At 37.3% G+C, this 23,562-nt stretch overlaps 1 protein-coding gene across 1 annotated transcript in view; it reads left to right on the top strand.

Annotated features, from left to right (window-relative positions):
- The window catches only part of LOC139451131 (AF4/FMR2 family member 4-like), a 154,090-nt gene that overhangs the window by 9,776 nt on the left and 120,752 nt on the right, over positions 1–23,562 (top strand). Inside the window, exon 2 of the mRNA XM_071232927.1 lies at positions 16,403–16,511. Coding sequence (XP_071089028.1) covers positions 16,403–16,511 — 109 coding nt within the window. The remainder of the gene's footprint in view (positions 1–16,402; positions 16,512–23,562) is intronic.

Genomic DNA, 23,562 nt, shown 5'->3' with positions numbered 1-23,562 from the left:
AACAGTTATACATAAATATTATTTCATTTCAATAGCGTATGTATAGCTTTTGTTGTATATTGGATATGCTAGGATTTGATTTGACTTGGCATTTGTTCATTTAATGGATGTTTTGTGAAAATAATGCAGTTTATCTAGAGCTCTGGTGTCTGTATCATAAGTTAAAATGCGTTGGGTTCATATTATTTTTGTATCATTAGTCTTTCAAGTGATGAAAAGTTAAAATATTCTTTAACAATTTAACCAAACTATATTACTACATTAACTCATGGCAATGTGTCAACTCTGTATTAGCTAAGCATGGAAGCATACTTGTATTTTTTCCTCTATTAATCATGGTTGTTTTATCTGTTTCCAATCGACTCAGATTATATTTATCCTTATGAATAGGTAGCCTTTAATTGACACAATACACACGTCAGCATTTCTTTTATAGAAATCAAGCATAAGAACTGTACACATAGCTTGGGAATGTTTGTATGTTTCTGTTGGGAGCCAATGTTTCTGTTTTCATTGGAGATCTCAAAACAAGTTCTTGAAAAGCAAATGGTTGTCACATGGTGTGTATTTTGTAGAAAGAGTAAATATGTTTTTGAAAATGCAATACCTCATGCATTGTGTTGAAATATATGAGTGGTAACTGAATGATTATGTCAATACTCATGGTGTTCCTATCATTATAATATAGGTATGTGCTTTCTGGGCCTCTCCCTTTCATCCACTGGTTTACTTGCACCAGGCATTTCTACATTTTCCAAGCTGAATGTATGTTGCCCTAATAATGTTTATTATGTGTTCAAAATCTCTCACCCAATGTCTCCTCAAGTAATCCCACTTTGTTTCTGAAAATTTGGAAGTGTTTTTCAAGAGTTGTTTGAAAAGTTAGTGTTATTTTCTGTTAACAGGCTAGTTCTTTTTATCAGTTGAGGAATGTACTTGAGAATGTACTTGGGAGAAGAACCTCTTTGAAAAATAATTATTTGTCTGAACTTGATTTCAAAACAGAGGAGCCATTTAATTTGCATTTGGAATGTTGAGGATTATGCTAGATGTTCAAGCATGTTATGTCTGAGAACACACAAGAACCCTTTCTGTTCGGTAATAATCCCATATGGAACATATCTGTTGAGTGCAAACACATTTGCTGTGAAACTAGTGACATATTAAAACGTAGTGAGGTATTCATACAGGTGTAAAGGGACGCACTAATACAAGCATGTAGTTAACAAGACCTGGTAATGGTATGTCAGTTGTCAGGAAAGTAAAACAAAGTGTTGAAATTCAATGCCACATGTAACAGTGTTTGTGAGGAACAGTAACCTTATTTCATTGTCTTGCTGACATGCACTTCCCATTCTTAGGATTCAGCACACATGATTGGATAATAAATATACATTATTCACTTCCTGTTTTGACAGCCTTGAACTCATGAAGCTTTTATTTTGGCTAGATGTGTTCGTCTGTTCAAATTGGGCTGTAAGTTTTCAGTGAAGTTTTACTAAGTATTCTTGTAAGGACTAGAAGTTAGAATATAGAGAAACAATAGGTATATACATCTGTGTAAAGTGGTTGTTCAGTAGTGGATGGCATCCCTTTGATGTATAAGCATCCAATGTTCATGGGTTCAAATACGAGTTTCTCTTTCTAACTATAACGTAGGGAGATGTCAGATACAGTGTGTAATACAACTTTTGATCATTATTAAGATAGCAAGGTGTTTTGCAGCATTTTGCTGTTTCTGTATTCAGCTTTAATAACTCATACCTGAAATAATCAGAGCAGATAATTAACTGATTGGAGATAAAGAAATAGGCTTCAGATTAAACTTGGGAAGATAAAAAAATAAACTTTGATTAATAAGAAGGAATTTCAGACAAAGTTTGATTTGGTGTGCATTATGAGTGTCAGAATAGATCCTCTGAATTGTACTCTGCTTTGAGAGTTGAGCAAGTAGCCTTCACCTTTGTTATGATATCACCTGGGTGGTATTTAGGTAGTGTGTACTTTGTGACAAACACATTTGTAAACATGAAGGCAAGTTCCTGGTCCTAAGATACTGGCTTCTACACACACTCAATTTCTCCTCACATCCAGCCCATGCTTATGTATGTTATGTTGGTGATCTTATCTGATGTGCTTCGTACCTGCATGGGACTACGTCTGAACAGGGGTTACAGCACACGGTATACATGATTGTTTATAGACATCATAACCAGGCTATGTAGTTAAGAACTCTATACAGGTACAGCTTATTTACTAACTTGACAAATTAAGGTCCTGTCAATCATGACAAATCTGATTTTGTTGACATTTCTTGCATTGATATGATTGGTGAAAGTGAGAAATATAATGCAGAACATGTTTTAAACAAATCAAATAGTGAATTTATGTGGGTTTTTATCAGCACATTATTTTGGTTCTTCATTTATCTGTCACACAGTGACACCACCAAATGTCAAGTGCTTGTACCAGGCCAGAAGACCGTTAGATGATTGAAACCCTAAGCATTTCCACATTACATTAAGATGTTTGCTGTTTTTTGGTTCATTCATATCAGTCAAATATAGTCAGTGGAACACTGCCTGACAGTGGGAGATAATATTCAAACACATCCACATGAGCAAATCAGAATGTCAGAATAAGGCCACACTGTATTTTTTACTTACTTTACACATTTATTGCAGGAAAATACCTGTCGTCGATAGGTTGGGAAAAAGCAATTCAACTTTTTAAAATAGTTTTTTGTTCGTCACAGGTAGGCTGGTATAACAAAATATAAATAGCTTCATGTGGGAGCAGAGCCTGCAACACAGCTGTTGCTTTAAGCAATTCAAACCTTACGAATCAAGTGGGAATACTGTTGTGCATCTATGCATCATATTATTTTCTGGAACAACAAACAACTTTATTTTGACTTGCATGTTTAATATACCCAGTGTCAACTCTCAATGGGTCCTTGTTTAGGAATTGTGTTTTCGTGCAATATGCTATCAGCTTATCAGTGGCATAAAACAACGTACCAAATAGTGAACAAAAAAGTCTCATTTCAACAAAATTTACTGTTGGCGGATATGTAAACCAAGTGAAAAAAGAAGTTTTTTTCTACTCTGTGATGAAAACACACAACAAACAACATGGAGTCTATTCGTTTCTTTTCCTCTGATGCAAAATTTGTGAGTTGGATAGGGGAAGTATTGGAGACAGCTAGCTGGTGTTTGGTGACAAGGTGTAGTCTCTACATGACAGAGGTCCCGATCACATTTGCTGCTCCCTGGCCTGGTAGACTCCCGTCAACTACAGAACACACTCACAGCCAACATCCTATCCTGTGCTAGTAATCCCTTGTTGCGTCACTGAGCCAACATAAACAGTTGGTAATTAACTGTCTTGTTTGTGTTTTGTTTTACAAACTGATCCCTTCTTGGATGTCATGCTTGTTTGGTGATGATACATTTGCTTTGTCTGTTCAATTGTTTGAAACTTAAGTAAGAAATTAATCTGAAGTGAGAAGAGACTTTTATCATGCATATTTGAAAGTGTCCAGATTTGAATAAATGCATTAACTTAAAAGAAGAGAAATGTAAATCCAAATATACTGTGAAATCTTGTTAGTCTGCCTTTTTTGTAGTTGAAAGAACGTTCCAGCTTCAATGTACCAGTGATTCCCAATGATTCAGAAACCCAGAAATTTGTTAATCCATATGATTTCACTGGGAACAGAACCATCTCTTTCAATTGTTCTGACAATGGGTAATGCAAACCTGGCATATATCATGCAGGCTCAAATGATTCCCATTATCTAATGTCCTGTGACATGTTTGATGTAGGTACATTTTACCCAGAAATGTGAACATGGTGAAGTTTGTAGAGGTTCATGAGTTTGCTTGTGCTAGTTTAGTAATTATTTATGAATAAAAAATCTTAGATCCACCTTGATTATCCAGTGTATTAAATGTACATTTTATTGTGATAAATACCCTTGACCCTTTTGCCTCCTTAGCACTGTGGGGCTAACACAGTGGAAATGACATGACCCTAAATAAAGCCATTTAATCAAGTTACGCTCTTCTTTCATGATTGAAATGAGTGGCCACATCACCAGTACTTGAGTTGCCTTGTTTGCATGATGTTTCAAGTATAACTGGAAAGCATTGTAGCATGTGTATCATAAGAACTTTGCTATGTTTTAAGTCTCCTGAAAACAGCTTTTCAAGAAAAAAATACTTTGTCTCCTGACTGAATAAATTTAAACAATTTCTAATGTAGATAATGGCTGAACTCATAAGATTGGTTGTTCATTTCAAGCTAACGAGCAAGAGACATTGTGTGAAGCTAATTTGAGAGAAAGAATGTGAGAATGATGGCATGTTAGAATATGATACCCTGGATAATCGAGGATTAAATGTTATGCAATACATAATAATAGATGACATAGCTGAAATAACAATTCTTAAAATGTTCACTTGCTTTTCTATTAGTCATTCAAGTCCATTATGATGATGGTTCTTATTATATATCATAGCATATGATATCCACTCAAGTGTTTACTTTACTGCAATAAAAAATCTGAATCTGTATGTTTACCATCATAAGAAAACAGTCTCAAGAGTCGTCATGACCCATAGATCTCAAAGCAGTGTAATGAAAGGAAACTTCGCTTGATGTAAGTTGTCAGTGGATGTTTATAAGTAAACATGTATGTTTTTGCTTCTCTGAGACACAGTATGTGAGAATAAACAATAAGCATAATAAGTGGAAATTATTTAGTGATGATGCTTGAAGTGTCTGTAAATGACAAATGTTTCAATGACAGCAGGTTAAATATCAAGTTAAGTTTGTCAAATGTTGTCTGGATAAATATTTCATTTATGAATAATGTCATGGTGGAAATATAATGTCGAGTTTAAACACAGTTCAGAACACTGCCAGGCATACCGTTTGGCGTGTTTTCAATGTACACATACATTAATCAACCAAACTGTAATATTCCTGCTTTGGTTTTGCAATTATTATTAAGATGTTTTAGTGGACATGATTTAAACTTTTTTAGAGAAATTGAACACGCAAGTTAATCTTACTCTATTGAGAGCTAAAATATTCGTTAGACAAACAAACAGACAAATCATACATTTTTCACAGGGTAATGCAGAATATCAGGCTAAGGATTCAGTTTTTGGTGTGCATGTTTTCTAAGGAACATTGTTTTGATTTTTTAAAAAGTGAATGCCTCTTCCTATTTGATCACAATGTTTACGTCATTCATATTCATTGATAAAAAAAGTATGATGATGTCTGTGGTATTTGATTGGCGTTGTTTGTACTGTTGCAGATATCATGGGCATGTTTGCATTTGTAGAGGTTCAACACAGTAACCAGCTGCATGTAGTTTGACTGGCTTGGAAAAAGCACCCACAAACAAACAATGATGTCCCATGTCAACATGACCTGAACGGTGGATTGCTATCTACCTCTGTATGAGACATTTATCTTTTTGCAGGGACCTTCCGTCATATGCAATATTTGGGTGTAACCATGGTAAACTTCGCACATATACAGTGATGCGATGCTGTATCATGAAGCAGATGGACAAGGTTAAATGTGGATATGGAAATACTTGATGATGATAAATATATTGCTTTTAACTCAGGAATGGAATTGAGGCATGGGAAATTGCAAACTGTTGGGGTAATTGTAAGTTATCAGTAAACTTTAAGTCTCTAATAGACATTTTGTGTTGTTATAGTTACTAAAGCTTCCATGTGAACATTAGTCTTACAGGAGCTATTATTGTTCCCTGTCTAGTGAGAATGGGTGTGATTCTTTGATATAAGACATGTAACAATATGTTAAAACATTGTTTGTGTGTATAGAATAGTAGTTCTTACTGCAGCCAGTATCACTCTGAATATAAATATCTATATGATGGGATTTCCTAACTCAATCATAGGGAAGTTCTGGTGGTAAGTGTCTAGACGCCAGACACAGGCATGATGAAGTTAGTGTCACTTTCACACTGTAAGATCAATTGTCTTTCATGTACCTTGACATTGTTGACCTTTCATCATTGTCACTTAACGAACTAGGCTGACCTTTTTGCGGATCAGCCATTTTAGACATTAGTGTCAGTTGTATATGTTTTTTGGACAATTTTGTTGAGTGTGTTATTAGTTTTTCATCTTTGGTTTCATATCCTTTAATCTTGAAAGAAATTTTAGTTGGACAGTTGCTTATTTAAGTTCTTATAAATGCTGATGGTAATAATGTATGACACGAATGATGAAAGTACTTCTAAATAAGATGACACATGGCAAATTGTTATTGCTAAGTGGGGCGTTAAACAACAACAAACCAACATGAACCAACCAACATGGCAAATTGCTCTTGCGAAATAGTGTTTCAAGGCATAAGTTTGAGTTTTCATTTATCTTGTTTTGTTTTATGAAGGTTGTATTTATTATCTGTTTCAATACATTGTTCCTTGATATATAGGTCATGTGACATCATTCACTTGACAATGACATCATCACACATATTCAAACCATGCATGACCTCTATCCACTGATCAACTGGTACTACCTTCTAATATAGGGATGGTGGTGTAGCCTGGTGGTTAAAAAGTGTTGCCTCGTCATGCCTAAGACCCGGGCTTATATCACCACATGTGTAAAGCTGGTAATTCCTATGAATACAGAACCTCCATTACATCATTGCCATAAATCCTGTATTTTTGCTGTTATCACAATATAAAATACTCAGATTTTCAACAGAAGTTCTCTTCACTGTCAACTGTCCATAATCAGGTGTGACACAAATAGTATCTCCCTTCCCATGCTGGACTTAATAACTGACTTTTTGCTTGTGTGTGCGCTATAACAACAGCTTACAAAGTTTGGGAGTTGTCTCAGCAAAAACATTGTCAATTCACACTTTAAAATTTATTCTAATGATCCAGTTTAAGAAGATCTATTTCCTCTGCTTTCTTGTCAGTCTTCTAACACAAAATTATTGTGTATAATTGTAGACCAGCTTGTGTACAGTTTGGGCACTCCTGATACTTTACACCAGGCAGAAGAAAAGCCTAAACTCTCTTCAAATATCTTCCGAGAGTTATTGAAGTAGCAGCAAGAAAGTATTCAGGTTATGGTTGATAAAAGACTGGACACTTCTCGGCTGAAATCAATGCATACATTGGCAGCAGCATGCACCTGGCAGTCTGAGATAACTTCCCAGGTGGCTTGGATACTGCAGGGGAGGATAGTATCATGGCCAGGTGTTCTCGATCGCCCTCAGCAAGACACAGTCAGACCAGGACAGTTGAGAGCCAGGGCACAAACATTCAGGCCACATGGTGAAGTTGAATTTCGAACACTGACCATGGGACCTCTAGATGATGGTATACCTGCCACTCGGGTTGGCTGTGCGTGCCATGTCTGTCATACCCTACATAACATGGAACGGTTTTGTCTTACTTCCATGGGATAGCACACAGATAAGAGAATGGTAAGTTCAACAGTTACCATGGCTTATGTTATGCCTATGTTAATTTGGACCCATTGCCAGTTCATGGGGAGATACAGCCAGGTTAGAGATTTGCCACGTGTCATGCAATGCCTGTCAATCATCCACATCACTATCCCGGATCTGTGGTTATAGATCAGCATGTGCCAACATGAACCAACTGATGGTGGATGGTTCGCCTCATCACGGATTACATCTAGATCAGAGAGAGGGATATGATTCTGATAATTCATTGGTCATAGTGTTTAAAGAGAAGAATCCAATACTTGATTTCAAACCTGGATACTCATTTCCTGATCTAATCAAGGAACTTTATTATTTGATGCCGGACCTCAAAACAGATGTGCAGGAGGTAGAGGTAGCTCAGATCCTACCAGGCAAATAAGACCACTCTTTGTAGAAACAAGACTTCACAGCATCAGCTCCAACAACCAGATTACAATCGATGGGGTGGGGGCCATTACTGTGGGACTAGGTAATATGAAGGTGGTAAACTGGTCAGTAGAGGGGATCACCAATATTGAGTATTGGACAACCCCATTGCTTAGACCAAATCCCTTCGACATGGCAATGTTTATGGACACAGATTGTCACAAACCAAAATTCAACATAATCCGTACATTGGATCCAGTGGGGGGGATGTTTAGTGTTGTTTGCAGGCAATTGGAAACACATCATGTCTGATCAGTGGATTTTTAGAGTGGTCCAGGTAATCTTAGTCCTTACAAAATGCACTTCCATCGACGACATAAATCTTTTAGTCAGACCAGAGGGTCGATACTTTTGTCTGGAGGGTCCCAACTTAACAGCAGCTTCCTTGGCCATATAGACATTAGTGGACAAGTGTGTCATATGGAACTGAAGGATACGGATGACAGGCACAGCTTCTATTCTCAAGTTACTCTAATACCCAAGAACATGCCAGATATGCACATAATAGATCTAAACATTGTCAACAAGGAATTCCTGTTATGACCAGTCCAGATGGAATTGGTGTGCAAACTTTGCACATCGCTCAGGCCTGTGAATTGGATATTCAGCCTAGATCTCCAGGATGCATAGCTATAAGTTCCAATTCATCTATGAAATATCTCTGATTCTCAGGGAGTGGTCGTTGTTACGAGTTCCTTGTACTTACGTTTAGGATACAGAGCCGATTATCAGTTTTGCTCACATCCAGCTGGTGCGTCCTCATGGATATATTGGCAGATCAAGACAAGATTTAGATACGTCATAATCTAAGAATTGTGTCATTACAGCTTCTTAGTTCACCCAACCAAGATGAAACTAAAGTTGGTACAGAATATTGTAGCTAAAACAGAGGAATATTTGCCCACCGGAAGAACGTTACCTCAAGATGTCGTACACCCCATCTGGACTTCTTCGCCACATGTCTCAACAACAAACCCCCAGTGTAGTCGAGATCTCCTCCAACCAGATCAAACATTACATACGGCAGCCTACAGCTTCATGCTTGGAAACGATTACATTAAAGATGTAGGATTTTGGCTGTTCTAAATTGACTGCAGAATTAGTTGGTGCATCATGGAGACCATATTCATCAGCCATCTATGACTACAAGTCCTTCCAGTGGCGCACATGACAAAGTTTGGACCTGTCACTATACCCATGACTTCCTTCTTTATCTCCATCAGGATGTCAAGTTCTGTCCCGGCACAATTGAGGGATACTGTCCTGCCCCAACATAACATGATGGGTTATCTATTGGTGATCGGCCTATCCTTAACCGAATCATGGGATCTTTCTTGGAGGATGTTAAGATCCCTCACACTTTTGGAGTGGAATCTCTCAGTGTTTTTTTTCTGCTCTTCTGGACGATGCATATGAACCTGACATCCACCAAGTTTTGTTGCAAAAGACTAAGAGGACAGTTTCCTTTTGGCAACGGCCATAACGGCTAGGGTTGTAGAACTTCATGCCCTGGACATTTAAGGTCTCGTGCATCCTGGGACGATGTAGATCTGTTATTGGTCTAAACAAGTTGAGGTATTTTGTTTGAAATTATAGTTTAGGGTAAATAGTGCTTTTAGAAATCAGTACTTATGAAGTTCAAGTAACACGAAAAAATTGTTTGCATTTTTGTTACGAATAATCAATTACCCTATATACATTAGGTCAATTCATGAGAGAAAAATTCATAACATTCCTAAAAGTATTTAAGTGTCCAAGTGAAAGTGATGAAATCACACACTCCGTAATTGGTTTGCTTTTTCTGCCCTGATGACCGTCTGCATGCAGTCATGAAATAAGTGCAGGTTTTCTTTGAGGTTTTTGAAAACATTTTGTTTTAAAATCCTAAAGAATATCTGTCATGTCTGTACAGACAGTATTCATTTATCCTTTTGTTCACAGCAGGGGGCACGGGTGGCCCGGTCTAAGGCCGCGATTCGCTGTGCAGAGTTGCGTCCCTTGGGCATGCCAGAAACCTATGATTGTGGGTTCTAATCCCGGTTCGCCCTGATTATGTTTCTAGGTTTGTCAGCACCATACCCGTGCTCCTGGGTTTCACAGAAGTGGTAAACGTCTGAGACCTTCATCACTTCGGGCTTTCCTCCCACATTAAGCTGACATGCCGCGAAGTAACTGGAATACTGTTAAAAGCGGCGTTAAACCCAACTCACTCACTCACTTGTTCACTGCATTGACTTCAGTTGAATTTTCTTATCAAGGCTTTTGTTTGCCATCTCAACTGTGGTATCATTTACCTCAAGGACAAAAGGATGATAATGATGTTATATAAATTTTGACAATCTTCAGAAATCTTCTTATGAAAGTTGATATGACACACACCTGGTTTATGAGAGTTATAAATTTTCCAGTATATAAGTAGCTTACATAAGTGCTTCAAATAAATATTGTCATCATTTAGTCCCAGCGTAATCTATTCCTTCACCGAGTCAGATTCAATGCTTTTGCTGCTGTTTGCTGTTTGATGAATCATGATGGTGCAAGATGCAACAAGAAGTACAAATATATCCAACACCAGTGAAATGGAGCCAGTTGAATGCTGTGTGCACACCTCTTGTGCTTAGATACTGAATTGAGTGTTGAGGAAGTGCACTGCAACACAGGCTTATTCAGGACCGTAACCTGATCACAAAGGCAAGTTCAGTTACAAGCAGTGAAATAATAATTTGTGTGGGTGGATCTAAGAATAACTTTCAAATTGAGAACAGTGAAGCCTGATGCTCCTGTTTTAGAGGTAATGAATGCTCTTGGATGACTTGTTAGCCACCACTATGTCTTGAGAGGAGAAATGCATGTTTTGCTGTTTCTGTCAACGCTGACTATTGTTTTTGTGTATGTAGTGTTAGAATAAGGAAATGCTTTAGCCAAACATATTTAGTGTAATGTGCACAGTGACTTCATGTCATTTTAGGTAATGATGTCCAAGGTCAATGATAACTTTTGCTGAAGGCAAATTGAAGTTTTCTTTATCATTCTTGTTTCATTTAAGTTGTACACAACATTTCTTAATTTTCTTTTATATATCCTTACTATGTTTACACATTTTACTGAATTTTTTTACAATGACTGGTGTTGTCAGTAATTAATTTTAATTATTCATGATGCAAGAAAATTGTAGTGATGTCGTAAAATCAGTCAAGCAATCACACTGACTGAGTATCCAGCAACCCCAGAACATGAATGAAACTGAGTTTAGGTACACCGGGACTCTGATTTCCTACACAGTAGTAATATCAACTTAAAGTATAGGAGACCACACTTTTATATAAGTAAGATGCCCACAATTTTGATTTATTTCCATGATCAGTGCTGCAAACCACAAAAATTAGTGTACTAGAGATTAGAAATGCTGAAGGTTGGCATGTTTAAGGAGTTATAAGATTTTAAAGATGAAGACAAATGACTAAAACTCTGTATTAATGTTTGAATGCATATGATTGTTAGAATAAGAACCAAATAACTTGATCTGCTTCTTCAGTGCTATTTATGATGTACATGATACCAGACATCATTATTCGTGTCAGTAGTTTCATACCTGATTACCTATGAATATACCCTTGGGAATTTTTCTTTCAGTTAATTTTGTGAAAGTCATGGTCCATGGTTATCAAAAAAGAATTAAATTTAGCACTAGAAAGGTAAGCGACAGTGATACCTTGAGAATTAAGATGTAGAATTCTAGTTCCCACCAGTGATGACACTCCAATTTGTTCAAGAGGTTCGAATCCAATGCGGCTGCCATTTTTGTTAAAAATGTAATAATTTTATATGAAGTTTATGCAATAATACACGTTTTCACTTCATGAAAGGCAGTCACATGACTGTGAAACTGATGTTCATAAAACATCTGAAAGACTCATTTTGATGTTGAAATGTGTCATTCAAATGTTTTTCACGAGACCAGACTAGTCTTGAAATAACATAAACACTGATGGCTATTTCCACATTCTTAAGGAGATCCCTCGGAATTCTCCAGCATGAATAAATACAGAAGTGTTGTTTAATCTTGCCCTCAATATTTTAGCAGTCAGAGTTGACTGTATGCTTTGTGTTTGAATATCCTCTCTACGACCCATCCTAGTGAACAAAACATACCCCTATGCATAGACTGACAGTGAATTTACCTAAGTATCTATTTGACACATCTTTTTAATCACCTTTCAATGGTAAGTCAATTGATAAATGATGATTGGCACTTTTAATGGCCACAGGTTCATTGAATTCTTCACAGACTATGCATCTAATAATGTTATTATTTAATCCATTTGTTCTTACCAATCTACAAAAGATGTTGCTGTACAGCAGCAATTTGAGCTTCCATAAACTCATCTCACCTGTCCCTTTGAAGAGCTATAGCATCCTACCATACAGGTAATTTTCAGTGTAAACATTAAGTCACAGGTACTAAATGGATACATCCTCCAAGGTATAACATAGCTACACTGTTCATACAGTTTAGCCATCACTCTATAAAGGTTCATACTCGAATATTGACTGTAGTGGGTGACCTCGCCTAGGTGAACACCACCAAGCTGATTGTCGTTTATTTCCTGATGATTATGTTGTCAATAGCGCGGAGACATAAGAACTACTTTAGGGGAAGTCCTCAATGTCTAAAAATAACATTAAAAATAATTAGGGAAAACTGCGAGTGACGTCAATTTAGGCTATGAATCATGCAGGCTTTGAAGACAGACAGATCATGTACATATGTCGGGTCATCAAAATGAAGCATCCATTCGAAACTATAACAGAGAATGCTCGACTTACCAAAAGAAATCACCGAGCTCCACACTATCGTGCCTCAGTAAGTCCAACCACCCCGCCTCAAGCGGTAATCCCTGTCATCAGCAGCCATAGTATGACTCAAACACACACCAAAAGTTCACAGAACTTTACTATATATCCATTTTCAGCATGAGCAGGGTCTAGATTTCTTTTCAATTCCACCGCTAACTTTACTAGGTGCAACTTGTATTTCAAGCGAATGACATTACGGTAGCAACCATTTTCTGCCAAGGGATGTCACTGCAAATGGAATTTTTGGGACTGATGACATCACGACTCTCCTCGTTGATATAGTTTGCTATAAATAATTAAAGTTCGATGTTTAATGGGTTTTGTTAGGATTTATGCGAAGCTCTTCATGGTAAATTTGCTCACGTGAGGCACCATCTTCATCAGCTGATGAACGTCAACAAATACAACTTCAATCCTTAAATGGATTTACACAAAGTGAAAGTTCTTAATTGAAATATAGCACATGTGTAGTTGGTATATGTATTGGGGTTCGCCTCAACATTCTCAAAATGCATTTCTTTTAGCACTGTAAACATTTTCTCTTCAGAAATCACTTGACTGATGTTTCCACCAATAATATCACTTAAATTTGCAGAGAGGTTTGAATCCGATATTCAATATGTTTGCCACAGCAGTCATATTGAAAAATACTATACTGGTACAATGAAAATGCATAAACAACTGTAACTCAAAATGAATGACAAGAAAACGATTTTGAAAGGAATTATTTTCTTGCATGACAAAGATGAGTGTGTGACACTTGAGTGCACGGGAGATACTAGTGGATGACAGTTCCAGCAGCAAGATGGGGGTTTAGGGCACCACTCCCAAGATCAAGAGGTCAGTAACTGATGTGACCATCAGTTGCACTAAGGCAAGGACGGATGTTCAAGCTCATTCCACATATGTTCTTTCAAATTTTGACGGGGGAAACTGTGGGCCATTTCATTGATAAAGGATACGTAGAAGCGGGACTCATTATGAAACAGATTTCTGTGAAAGAATTGGATTTGTCTGCAGCCATACTGAAAACAAAACTGAACTTTCCGCACAGGAGTGTGATGAAGCTACCATCATCATAAGGTCGACTGCACGCAGTTCTCCCTCAAACACCAAATCACTTTCAAGGTATGGATGTATCTTTCATGGTTTTCCACATCATGTTTCCGAGGCAAGGGAGTTAACTGACTGTACGAGTCTAGTTTCCACCCTTGCCAAAATAGGCTGGAATTCTGGATTTAAATTTTGGCTGTACTAACGAGTCTATGTGCATCGTCCAATCAAAATCTTGCAACGAACTGGATATCAGCTCGTAAGAGACATGGATTTCAACATGCAGATTTCTATCGACTGGAGGATTTGCTAAACATGTACTGTAAACTGGGCACCGACAGATATTTCCAAATCTTTTCACGTTTTTAACCAAGGCGCTCATTTATTTGATGCACTTGGCGAGGGTAGACTCATTTTATTACAATAAAGATCTTGATCATCGATCAGATCGTCTTGACTGGGTGCCGTCAAGTTGTTTGAAGCAAATGCAAGTGATGCGAGAGGTGGAATCTGATTGGTCAGGAGGGACATAGACCGGACACAACTCATCATAGCCACTGGTAGCACTACCATCGAGCCACAAAATTCCAGCCTAGTTAGACAAGGGTGGAGACTGGACGTTTGTTGTCAGTTAACATCGGTGACTTGGGAAGATGGGTTTCCAATGAAAATAGCAGCTATTCTTGCTGCTGGCCTGAAGCAATCATTAAAGTGTTGATGGCGAATGAAGCAGTCCTTATGGGATGTTGTTTCGTTATGTCGGCCTGGTTGGGGTTTGCCACTGATGCTACCTATTTGTCAGTGATGTATCTGGAGATGGTCAATGGCCGTTTGGATGCATGTGGACATGGTTTCCAAATTGCCTTTTATGCGTCCACGTTCAAGAAAGCATGTACAATGTTTTCAAGCATCAGACAAGAAGTACTTTTTTTGCTCAAGTCCATCTTGAGACACATCAAATGAGATTCGAATTGTTGACGTATGCCTAAATACACAGAACAAATGAATTAATTCTGTGGCCATTTTGGCATATATTACCAAAAACTGAATATGCGCATTCATTATATGCACTGATATTGAGGAAAGTTGATATTATTACTTTATTGGTTGTAGTCCACTGTCTTTTGTTATCAGATGAGGTGAATATTTCTAGTTATTATTAAACATGTTTACTTACCATCAGACTATGTCATGGTGAACTGTGTTGTCTAATGTATTTGCTAAGGTTGCAAAATTAGATGTCTGTTGACTGTTGTCATGTCCTTAAGCAATATTCATCAAGGTACTTTATTTTGTAACCTTCTCTTTCCTAGAATTGAGGTTAGGCCGTTAGGGTATGAGATACAGAAGGAGGTGGGTGTTTCAACATGTTGGCATGCGTATTGTTCTGGAAATGTGGGGAATTCCAAGAGGCAGGTACACTAGTGCAACATATTCTCAGTCTGCTAAGCTGCCTCATTGCTGCCTTTCCTTCAGTCTTCGTCAGCTGTTTGCAGTGCAAATAGTTACATGCTGTTGTGGGGAGGTGGATACAAGACGCAGCCTGATCCTGCACAGGATTGTGTTGCTGTCCTCAAAAACAAAATGCTGATATGGTGGCCAACAAAACGATGGAATGTTGTGAGATCAACATGTTCATGTTGCTACTGCAGTAACACATCGGAGTTACATAGATTCATGACCTTCTTCAGACAGCCAATATGGCTATGGATTATTTGTTCATTTTTAGTTAGATCTGCTTGAAAAATAGACATTTGGAGGCTGTTGCCACAAAAATAATGTTTTAAGCAATTTTGTTATGTAATACACGTAGTTCGAAAACAGATGATTACCCCTGCATGATATTTGGAGAATCAATGGGTATTAGCTAGTTTTTAAGATAAACGCCCTTGTCAACTTTCAAAATCTTTGTAATTTGGTACTTTCTACTTTGGGTCTCAATCAGGTAGCTGATACCTTTTCAGCATACACAGCACAGCATAAGTGAGCTTGAATGTTTGTTGGCTTGTTTGTAGGCTAGTAGAACTCATATTCATCATGTTCATGGTGAATACACAGATTTGATCACATGCGCCCAAAATGACAGTGTTAGTTGATGGTGCCTGAACATTAGAGTAGTGACTGTAGTCGTTTGGAAAAGATGCTATGTTTTTAGTAGCAATGAGATATTTCCACACAAGAAAACCACTTGAAGAGCAATTTTCTATTACCCTTAAAACCAGATTATATTTTGTTGAATTTACCACTATTTTTATAGCCTCCATATGAGGCCTAAGTGTTGAGAGAGGTGTTCAAACTCCTCTGTATTTGCTGATACACCCTTTGTTGTCACAGAGTAATGAAAGCACCAGCCATAAACACTGGCATTGAGGAAAAGTTGTCTGAAGAACAGTAATCACTCTTATGACTTGTTTGCAGTTCAGACAGTTATTGGATGCTATTTTGTGTAATTTTATCATAGTTTTGATGCTAAAGTGTGTATTACCATGTCTTGGGCCAAAATATAGTTGCAGAGTAACATTATGTGTATTTATGCTTCCAGACATGACAAGGAGCGTCTCCGTGAGTTGGCGCAGAAAGAGAGAGCCACCAAAGCCAATACTTCCGCCTCTGACAGCCCCACCATGCCACTCTTTGACAAACCTTGCAAGGTTAGTAGAATGTTTATTTAATAGATGTTTCCATGTTTATGGTTATACTTGTTTCAGTGTTATACTGTCAATTACTTTGCCTGTGAAAGAATGTTATCAAGACATAATTAGACACATAAATGGTTAAGTTGGAGATATGATGTTCAACTGATGAACTCTGTTCGGAGCCTAACGTCAAAATGTTCAATACTGAGTAGACTATTAACCGTTAATTTTTGCAAGATTTGCAACATTGACCAATAAAAGGTCACGGGTGCCAACGCATGATGTACATGTGAATTCAGGTTATGTCAAGAAACACAACAGAGGTCAAGTATCAGAGAGCTCCATTCTACCTCTGCCAAACTGGGGAAAGTGTGCTAATGAGCCATCATATTCCCGATCCTTTGACTTGTTTGTACATCAGTCATCAGGTGTCCCCTCATGCATGTCCAATTGAAATTATATTTCGAGTTGTAGATTTTATGGAACACACCAAAAGGGATGAAAAATAATTTTGCTTGCTTTATGTCACTATTTTCAAGCAAATGTTTTTAACGATTCAATACAAACGTTTTGTAAACTTTTTGAATTGTTAAGGTATGTCAAATCCACTTAAATCACAAAAGTGAGTTTAATAAGAAACTGAAGACAACAGTGTATTGTTTCCGTCATCAGGACGGCATTGTTGTCATAATTTGAATCTTATTGTGACGTGAGCTGAAGATTGTTGACATCGTTCTACAAATTGTGGTTCCGCTGCTGTTGCGACTTATCTCTGTATGTAGACATCTTCTTCATTAATAAATGGAACTTTATATTTATGTTCATTTCATGTAATGTTTACGACACTCGTGCCTAAATGCTGGTATTACTCTCGCTTTCCCTTGGGAAATACCGGAATTTTGACACTCATGTCGTAAACATAGTATGACATGAACACTCATATAATATCCTCTATGTAAAGGCCATCATGCCCAAACATGTTGCAAACCATATAGTTTCCTATCCAAATCACAGTATGCCAGCAAAACAATGGACTTCGTTTGACATTGGTGGTTGGCTCAGTGACCACTGCTGGAATATGGCTGGAATATTTTCAGAAGTGATGTGATACCATACTGCACTCACTCAGTCATTATTCTCTTGTGACATCAAAAAGAAACAGGCTTTTGTTGGGTGTGTACATAAAAACTGAAAAATAAGTCTGAGAACATGAAAGAATAATTATTGTGAGACAAACTGTTTGAAACATATAACAAGTGAATTGCTTAGTGCTGGCCCCAATCACTCTGGTTAATTTGATACGTACAAAGCTTTGATCCCAATTTGGGAGTCAAATTGGCGTAAATTCATCAGTAAGCCTTTCCGTATTTTCTTGTGAATAGTGCACACTTTTTTTTCCAAAAAAACACAGCTGTGTAGAAGGGGGTGCGCGTTATACAGGAATTAATGAGTTTTGATGTTTTTTCCCCCATGGAAAGACATTACTGTGAGCACGTAACACTGGAATACTGAAGTTCGCAAATTATTCATGTAATTACAATGTCTGGCTATAAAAAGTGTTCTTTGTATATCTGGACTTGTTTGTAACTTATTTCATTAATTTTATTCAAAATCCTTTTAATATTGTTTTAATCAATTTCGGCGAAATTGTATGTGAAGCGATCGGAAGATCGCACAACTCACCGTTATTAACAGCAACCACGCTTAGATTACCGCTGTTGACGCCTTGAAACAAACTTTAGTTGACAGAGAATGGATACATATATCATAAATGCCATACTTTGATTCGCTGAAAGTCATATTTGTTTTTGTTTGACAATTCTATGTCAACGCGTAATTCTCGTGATTTGACGGTGACTGGTCAGATTGGTTCCATGTAAAAATAATCCCCGGGAATAGCGATCAGCTACTTCGCTTAGGGTTATTATTATTTTAAATATGTTTAGTAAAAGCTGCATCTAAATTAACAAGATATTGGAATATATTATTCCTGATAAAAAAATAGTCTCAGATACAACTTTTGACGATCCTTGCATTTAAAATCCTGTAAAGTTATATCATTGGGTGTGTCTTGATCGAATCACCGGTAGATTCCAAGAAAACGTGTGTACAGCTGATTGCTGTGTCCGGCTTAGTTTACGAGAAAATGCACACGGTAATCTTAATCCCTGGATATAAAGCAATGCCTAGCTGAACAAAAAATACAATTTAAACGGTAAATCGACATGTCTGAAGATTTTTTTATCTCAAATTTTGAATTTGTACTGTCCAAGTTTCTCATCACCCGTTCGTTTGCCGGACTTCGCTGAAGGGGTACGGTGTAATTTTTTTCTGCGCAGAATATTCAAAGTCACAAATATCTAAAATATACAGAATACAGTCATGCCACGCTTATACGGACTTCAAATATCCGGAAACCTCGGGCGGCGCTTATTGGGAGAGGGGGGCTTAATGGCTCGAATATGGTATGTACAATGCAAATGTATATTTTGTCATGATTGTGTTAATATCCAGGTGAGCAATACAGGTCTTTTGTTTTTATTTTGCCGCTATATGTCATCCAAAGTTGCCTATGTGAAATAGTTATTCTAATGACAGAAATGGCAAAGTAATGTTTACATGAACAAGAGCATGTTGAGAATGTAGAAAGTGGCGAATTATTGCCATCTGAGGTTAGGCGCCAGCCACAGTGGGCTACACCAGGGAGGTCAGGGTGACTCGAGTCCTCACTCTGTGCCAGCTGAGAAACATTGCAGGCAAATATAATTACTGCCTGTCTCAAGAATGGTTCAAACCAATTGAGAGATATGTTGAAAAAAAAGTAAAGAAATTTCTAACACTGTAACAATGTCTTCTTATCAAGTTGATTGAAACATTTTAGGTGAAAAAGATGTATTGGAAGTTGATGAGAAGGTAGCATGTATCCATCAGTAAAATGTGAGGAGAGCTGGAGGAAGTTGCAGTGTGAACTGGGTAATCCCTTCTGACTCTCACTGATTCTTGCCACTCTGATAGGAGAGGGGGCATTACTGTAAACCTGTTACCTCAAACTAAATCTAATAGGCTCAGGTGCTTGCGCTTCATAGCTTGTTGACTTTCTTTACTTAAGGAGGATCTTACTGGATTCTGATGTTTTTCACCTCCATTGAACCACTGAAGAGGAGAGAAAAGTAATCTGATTAAAAGGTCTTCTCCTGGAAAGTGTGTCATTTGTTTCTGAATTAATGAAATAGCAATTTCATCAGATTCAATTGATACAACGTGGGTAAAACTTCTGTGACAAAATCAGGCCACTATCAGTGGTATTTTAAGTAGAAGTTAATGTATTTTAATTTTGATGTGATTAGGATAATCAGTTTGAGGGAAAAACATATCTCGATTGTTGAAATTTGACTTCATTTGGCTGATTTCTGTCTTGGCATTTGCTAACTACTGCTGGAGATTTCATTCTTAATACACCTCAAATCACCCTGAACACTAATCACTTTGTGATATGTGTGATACTCTTCCTGAAAATACAAAGCATTTTCAGTCAGTGATAATGAATTACCTTCATTAATACTTGTAACATGCTCTGCTCATGTCAAATGTATTAATACATTAGTTTAGAGATTGAAACTTGATTCAGAAAGTATTGACAGTGTTGATACTCCTTCTGTCTTTGCAGTTGGAATTGTTTTCGTGTTTAATTGTCTGACAGGTGAAGGTTTGATAATGAAATATGTTTCAGTAGTTTGTCACCGCAGTCACTTGAGTCTTTATCATACGATGTTTTACCATTAGTAATGTGTATGCACTCCTGGTAGGAGTTTTGTTTACCTCCATCAAAGGTCCAAATCACAGGTTGTTTTACAGTCGTCATAATACATGTAATTCATGACATGAATCTAAAGAATAATCATTGACTTAGACTATATTAAAGTTAAAAGCTTTTCACTGTTCCACTGTTATCTTACTCTCATATAATAGACTTTTTGGGATTGTTGGGGTGTACATTTGAAGAGTGTTGAGCATATATCTGCTTGTATTCAGGGTCCTTTTCCCCCGGCTAGGGTAAGTAAGCCCACATCATTCAAAGTCTTTTTATGACTGACTGACAGACAGACTGACATAGTTTATGAAAGTGTCACAAGTTTTATTCACATAGCTAACACATTTCATAGCACAGTAAAAGATTGGTTGGTTGGTTTGTTGTTTAACGCCGCACTCAGCAATATTCCAGCTATATGACGGCGGTCTGTAAATAATCGAGTCTGGACCAGACAATCCAGTGATTAATATCATGAGCATCAATCCACGCAATTGGAATCGATCACATGCATCAACCAAGTCAGCGAGCCTGACCACCCGATCCCGTTAATCGCCTTTTACGACAAGCATAGTCGCCTTTTACGGCAAGCATGGGTTGCTGAAGACCTATTCTACCCCGGATTCTTCACGGGTCTTAATATCGAGCCATATCTTCGCTTACGAGACACCACTTATTTATTATGTTATGTACTATAAAATGCTATTTACTATGATACAATCGTTATAAAATAAACAATGCAAGTATCATGTGAGAAGTTGTTGTGTAAAAAACATGTTTCTTATGGTCGAAGCAAAACATGGATGCGCTAAGGATTATTTTCAGATAACAATTTAATGAATAGATCTTAAGGTTCTGTAGAATTGTAACAAGATAAGCTAATGTTTTTCCTTAGGTCCTTATGAAAATTACTCTCTCAAAGGAAATGAACTTCTGTTTCCACTTTCTTACAAACATAACAAGTTCTATGCTCTGAAGGGGTGAGGGGTCTACTGAGTCTACCAGTGCTTTATTTGTTTGTTTATCTCTGGCTGAACCATGTCCATAATCACCAGTGACAGGTGTAAATCCTGCTGGAGTACCATGCAGAAAGCAGAGGTACAGTAAGCCCCAATTGTCCCTGGTATGGTGGCCAGACTTTGATTGCTAGTGATCTATAGCCTGTTTTTATATTGTAATTTGTATTGTTGTTTATATTTGTTTATGGTAATATGCTAGTTTTAATATAACTCTGTGATACACCAGTTGTTTTACTGTATTTTGTGACAGGTTTTAATGTTGTCTGAATGTATTTATTATTCATGTATAAATTGTACTCGTCACAATATTGCTGATGTACTTTAAATTTTTACTCACTTGCTCGCTCCTAACGGAGCTACAGACCTGTGTTAATTTGTGAGAGGCAAATGCTCAATTTGTTTGGGCAGCCTTTAAGCAGAAACTATTACTGTTTTACAGAATTTCTTGATGTTAAGTAGGGGTTAACATTAAAAACATTTTAATGTGAAGTTTACATGATATGCAGCTTTTCCATTTCCGAGAGGTTAGTCATAGGACCTTGAAATCAACGTTCATTAGTGAATGAAAGACACAAGTTAACGTTCCTACTATTTTTTACAGGAAATGACGCTAACACTTATTACTACTAACACATTCCTTGGGGAACCCCTCGGTCTTCCCTAGCACGAATACATAGAGAAGCGTTATTTCTGATCATGTAGACCCTTTAGGCTTGAACTCTACATTTTAGCATACATTCCAAAACATCAGAGAGTTTGACTGCATGCCCGTTCACAAATATGCCTGCTACGACCCATCTTTGTGAACAAAAACGAAGATATGCATAATAAAACTATTGTAGTATCGACTTATCCGTGTCTGGGCTGGACAGTGACAATCTACAGCAAGCCCTGAATTTACCTAAGTATCTATTTGACACATCTTAATAGTCACCTTTCAATGATCGGCCAACTGATCAATGGCGACCAACACATGTAACCGCCACAGGTTCATTAAGAACTTTAGAAATCCCTCGTGTCACTTTTATCGTATCAGCCATTTTGAGGTCTTGTAATTGATGTAAATTTATTATGACATGCTGTCATTTTTACTGACTTACTGAGTTTGTTCATAACAGACATTTCTCATGCAGTGGTGATTATGTTTCTAGGTTTGTCAGCACCATACCCGTGCTCGTGGGTTTTACGTGGGTCTGAGACCTGCATCACTTCGGGCTTTTCTCCCACATTAAGCTGACACGCCGTGATATAACTGGAATACCGGGTACTGTTAAAAGCGGTGTAAAACCCAACTCACACACTCACTCATACAGTGGTGAAATTATTTGAATGCATTTGTTGTAAACATACTAAAACAGATGTCCCTGTAAAGCAAGTTGAGCATACATACACTCACCCCACTTTTTGAGGAACTATTTTATTCCCAGATACAGCTGGTTGTTGTATTGCTGTCAGTGTAAACACACTTTGAATATGATTGTTAATGACCCAGCACTCAAACCTTTGAGGTAAAAAATATTGATATAAAAAAATATTGTATTGACTTTCACTTTTTGAGTTTATTAGAGTATGAACCTTCAAAGAGTGAGGGCCAATTATTGTATGAATGTCATAGCAAGCTCCCACATTCATACAGTTTGGCCCTCTATGAAGGCTCTTAATATTATACAGACATTTGATATCTCCAGAAGATAATAGGTGTGTCGCAGTGCTCGAGATGATAATTATTGTTCTTCCTGACTGCAGATCATTCCTGACTGTTAATTCAAAAAAATTGTCTACACTTGGCCGACAGGCAAATTTATTTTGCCTCATATTGTGTTCGCAGAAAGTTTTCAGTGTTTCTATTTATTTTGAATTGTAATGTGTATATTTTTATTCAAGATAATTAATATATGGCATGTATTGCTTGTCAGCATCTTCGCATCAACTGTAGCTCATCGGTATCAAAGATCAGTATGACTCCCTGGTTGGAATGCTTTTCATCTATAATCTTGTATGGATCTTGTATATATCTTACACTGGTTTGTTGATGAAGCAGAAGGTTACTGGTACTTAAATTGATCAGAAAGTCTATATTAATTTTGAAGAGGGCAGTTGTATATCAGTCCTATTATTGGTATCACTTGGTTATCTTGCCATAGATATGAGTATCCAAAAGAGAGAAATTGTTAATACTTACCGGGTATGTTTGACCTAATCTAATTAATGGCCATGTAAACAGGGTGTCAGATCGGTT

Source organism: Haliotis cracherodii, unplaced genomic scaffold, assembly GCF_022045235.1.
Source record: "Haliotis cracherodii isolate W230 unplaced genomic scaffold, xgHalCrac1.p SCAF_8, whole genome shotgun sequence".
Classification (NCBI taxonomy): Eukaryota; Metazoa; Mollusca; class Gastropoda; order Lepetellida; family Haliotidae; genus Haliotis; species Haliotis cracherodii.
Note: the sequence above shows the minus strand (reverse complement) of the source record. Positions and strands in the feature narration are given on the sequence as shown.